This window comes from Oryzias melastigma, linkage group LG16, assembly GCF_002922805.2.
Source record: "Oryzias melastigma strain HK-1 linkage group LG16, ASM292280v2, whole genome shotgun sequence".
NCBI lineage: Eukaryota > Metazoa > Chordata > Actinopteri > Beloniformes > Adrianichthyidae > Oryzias > Oryzias melastigma.
Genome location: NC_050527.1, coordinates 30624822 through 30629557, shown reverse-complemented (window position 1 = coordinate 30629557; position 4736 = coordinate 30624822). Strand labels below are relative to the sequence as shown.

The window sequence follows — 4736 nt, the reverse complement described above, 5'->3', positions numbered from 1 at the left end:
TATTTTAAAGTTCAATAATTGTAGACAAGGTCAACTGACATTTATTGCCATTACTTTGAAAGTAAAAATAGATTTATGTTCAAATAAGTGTTACTTTTAGGGTCTCTTCAGACTGGACACATTTGGCTAGCATAAGTGAACCAGTTTGTTTCAGCCGATTATCTGGTAAAACTTTTAGCTTAAATGCACCCAAAGAGACCCTGGTCTGGGTCAAGGAAACACTCTTTGACCCAAATTTCCAGCTGGTCTCTGTTTGTTTCCAATCTGACTGAACTCCGGTTCGATCTGAGTTTTCTCAGTCTTAATAGGCTATGCACTCAGCCTCGAACAATTGGACCACAACAGCCACCGTAGCCGGGAATTACAGGATCCCAACAAAGTATAACTTAAGCATGACACACATTCCTTCTTATACCATTTTATCACCAATCTACTTGTCAAAAACCAGGGGTCTGAAACCTGGGGCTCCGGGGCCACGTGTGGCTCTTGTACCCCTTCAATGTAGCTCCCTGGTTAAAGACAAATACAGGATTTTTATTTTGAAAAGTAATAATAAAGTAAAAGGTAAGTAAAAAGGTAAAAAAAAAATCAAAAAAACCTTAAACTTTACTTAACTCATTCATAAAGAGTTGAAGAACAGGATGTATTACAAGTCAAATGAAATTACATTTTTGACAGCTTTTAGAGCGCTGTGTATAAATTGGAGGTCAGTAAACACTACCAGAATTAAGGTGCACCAGATTATAAAGCAGATTTTTTATTTTTGAACAAATTCAAGGATTTTAGGTATGCTTTGTAGATTAAAAATACAGTATGGCTCTTTTAATTAACTCTGATTTCATTTTACTTTGTAATATTTACAAATTTCTAGCGGAGATGCACCACAAACGGTAAAATAAACGGTTAAAATTGCACTATTCTACTACATTCGCTGCATTGGGAGGGTGTGACAGTGTCTTTTATTTTGAAAGGAAGTCTTGTGAATCTCTGTTAAAAGTTTTCAGCTGTTTAATATTTTGGAAAAAGTCGAGTTTTCCCTTATGTCTATGTTTTAAATATGCAAAAAAAAGTTAGCTCATATTTAGAATAATAGTAACTATAACAAATATAAATCAGTGCCTTGTATTTCTAAAGGGTGAGACGTTGTGGCTCCAGTTGGGCTTCGGTCAGTGAGAAATCGACCTGAATGGCTCTAAGTTTTGAAGGTTGCAGACCCCTGTCATAAACACTCATCGATGTACCTTCTTGGTTGTTGACTCAGTGACGGTCTTGCAGCATGCCTCCACCATAACAAAACAGAAATGTCTGGTTGAAAGGTGGTCCAAATACAGGATTTGATTTGGCCGAAATTAAGCAGACTCAGTCTGGACCAACAAACCTTTCCAGTCTGAATACACCCTTAGATTTTGTGAGAACTTTTTAAGTTAGGCCAACTTGTACTAAGATCATATTCTTACTTTGTTCACATTTTGTTCAAAAATTAAACTAGTTTTTGTCACTGTAATTTAAAACTCAAACAACAATATGGTCGTTGCAGTCAGTGACTGCTGCTGCGGGCCATAAATGTACAAGCTATATGCTTATAACTAGCAAAAACATACGGTATTTTCAGGGTGCACCTGATTGTAAATCACACCATCAATGAATGGTCTATTTTTTAATTTATGTCACATAGAAAGGCGCAACAAACTAGACAGAACTATACACCATTTAAGGAAGATAAAAGAGTCAGAGATAAGTGTATCAGTCACTTAGACTTCATTAACTGTGTTCACAGTAACTCTAGAACTTGTAACATGCTTCACGTTAGCCACGGTAGATGCGTTAGCTGGATTAGTGTATTCACAATATTTATAATCTCGTTTGTAACATGTAAAAAAACTGATACCATGAAAATAACCATTACTGTGACTGTTCCGACCTTGTTTGTATCACGTTAAACACAAATACAGTCCAACACCGCTACATGTTAGCCACGTTAGCATATTTACAATAATGTCTAACCTTGGTTGAAATAGTGTATTATTGGACTGAATACGACTCAGTTCTAAGACATTCGATTTAGTAGTTACCTTTTTTAGTTTATTTTTCCTTCTTTGACTGCTTTGCTTAGAGCTCTTTATTTCTAGATTTTGATATCTCATTATATTTCTAGTTAAGTAAAAACTAATTTCTGAAGGGACAGATCATTTTACGACATTCTAGTGATTTTCTCCTTAATATTTGAGTTCTTTTCCTATTATTTAGCTACATTTTTGTCATAGTGCGTTTAATTATATGTTTTTTTTTCGTGGGACTAAAATTTTAACGTCTTTCTAAAAGAATTTGGACATAAAAATGAAGAGCGGATAATGTTGTGGACTGGCAGCTTTGCTACCATTTTAAATCGGGATCCTCTTGGATTTCTGTCACTTCCCTGCAAAGTTGAACGCTCATTGTAAAACCCAAATCTGCTTGACAAAAAAGGCTGACAAAGACAATGATAGCTCTTGTTCTGCAGCTTTACCTGAACTTATCATCCCGCTTTCCAAGAGCTAAATGTGGAGTTCAGAAAGCTGAACTTTAAACTCTTCTGTCTGAAGATCACACTAATCCAACGTAAACCAGGCTTTTTCCTGAGATTGTTTCAAACCGAGGAGCAGAAAAACTCTTGTAGATTGAATCTGATTTAAGTGAAATCTGAAATGATGAGCAGAAAAACAAAAGGCTAAGGCGCCGCAGTGAGAGTCAGATGTGTAGAGTGAGTAAAGGCAGACCTTGAGCCAGGAGAAAAATCACTGAATACCAATTGGTGTGCTTTTATACAGCTTGTAATTCAAGACACGGTGTGAAGAAGCCAGGATTTTCTGCTTCAACAGAAACCTGGAGAAGAAGAAACTCTGCTGCAGACCTGTAGGCTCGCTTGCTGTTTTCCTCACTGTCTTCCTGGAAGTCTGGAGTTTCTGTCAGCTGAAGCTCATCCTGACTGTTTGGCTGCAGGAGTCCATTTGTCTGGAATAATAAAGACAAATCCAAATGAAGTCAATGTTATTGTGTTGAGATCTGCTTCCCAATCCCTGAGTTCTTGTTTCCCAAAGGAGAAGCATAATCCAAGAGGTTAGATTAACCAATTTTATTTGGAGATGGAGACCAGTTTCTCTGCAGACCGAGCACATGGTCTGAGTCAACCCCCCTTTGCATCTGGCCTTCCGGCATGCAGGGGGCGTTCCCTGTTTTACTCTTACAGGTCATTGGATAATCGGACACCAGAAGCAACTTCTGACCAATAACATTTATCCTAAAGTTCCCTTCCCCCACTTCACTCCCATCTCTGCATTCCTCAGACCCACAATAACAGACGTCTTAGGAAAGCAGCAAACACAATTTTAATGGTAATCGCAAATAATTAAAATCTAAAAAATGATTGAAGAGCAAGTAATTAAAAAGGCAGTAATTAAACAACGTATAAAAATAAAATCTGATAAAAATACATGAAAGAATTTCATTAAAATAAAATCCTTCAACTGCTATCAATGATGTAAAATAGACTAAACAAAAAGAATAAGAAACACAAAGAACAAATAAAAGACATACTCTTCCCTTTTACAGACATTTACAAAAGAAAGAAAAGGTTAAATGAAGCTTCTTCCACTTCTAGTGATTTGTTAACAACCCTTCTGATGTTTTATTTACAGCTGACAAATGAAATAATTCATCTCAGAAACGAGCAAACAATCCTGAACATGTTGTAGTACACATGAACACAGTTTATTGTTTTAATTCAGTTGTTAAATTCAGAAGTGGTGGAGAATCCAGTGGTTCAGTAGTAACTACATCCAAATCATTCATGACAAATGTCAAGTCATTCGGTCACATGTTGAAAATACAACTTTCTTAAAGCGATGGCGCCAAGCACCAAATTGAAACCCCTCAAGCTAGCAAAGTTAACCAAAAACAACCATATTTGAAATATTTCTATTAGTAAAAAAGAGCCAGTGAGGAAACAGAAGAAGAGTTTTTGACTTTAAAACAAAAGAAATCTGCATTTAATAGACAAAATCCAGGAGACTTTACGTTAAATATGGATTTGTTGTGACAGTTGCTCCCGTACATCATAATAATAATGCGGAATATTCAGCGACTAGCTCTCTAATGTTCAATTTCAACTTTATTGATAAAGCCCGTTTCCTCCTAAAAAGAATTTCAAAGTGCTTTACATGATAAAATAAATAATAATCAGATAACGAAAATAGTAGTTAAAATAGTACTCATAAAAAATAAATAAAAACATATAAAACCCCAACACGGGCTGCACTGTGGCGCAGTGGTTAGCGCTCTTGCCTCACAGCGAGAAGGCCCCGGTTCGAATCCCGGCTGGGACCTTTCTGTGTGGAGTTTGCATGTTCTCCCCGTGCATGCGTGGGTTTTCACCGGGGACTCCGGCTTCCTCCCACCGTCCAAAAACATGCTTCATAGGTTAATTGGTGACTCTAAATTGCCCCTAGGTGTGAATGTGAGAGTGAATGTGTGTGTGATTGAGGCCCTGCGACGGACTGGCGACCTGTCCAGGGTGTACCCCGCCTTCGCCCATCAGTAGCCGGGATAGGCTCCGGCACCCCCGTGACCCCGAAAGGGACAAAACGGTCAAGAAGATGGATGGATGGATGGATGGAGGACTTCAAAGCTCCTCTGTCTGCATCAAAGCAGAACTGGAACTCACTGTGGGACCAAACCCTGCAGAGGTTCAAGGTCTTCAC

The 4736-nt window shown here is 37.8% G+C and overlaps 1 protein-coding gene across 1 annotated transcript in view; it reads right to left on the bottom strand.

Moving 5' to 3' along the window:
* The window catches only part of LOC112140511 (zinc finger protein 236), an 81779-nt gene that overhangs the window by 31753 nt on the left and 45290 nt on the right, over positions 1–4736 (bottom strand). Inside the window, exon 17 of the mRNA XM_024263504.2 lies at positions 2891–2991. Coding sequence (XP_024119272.1) covers positions 2891–2991 — 101 coding nt within the window. The remainder of the gene's footprint in view (positions 1–2890; positions 2992–4736) is intronic.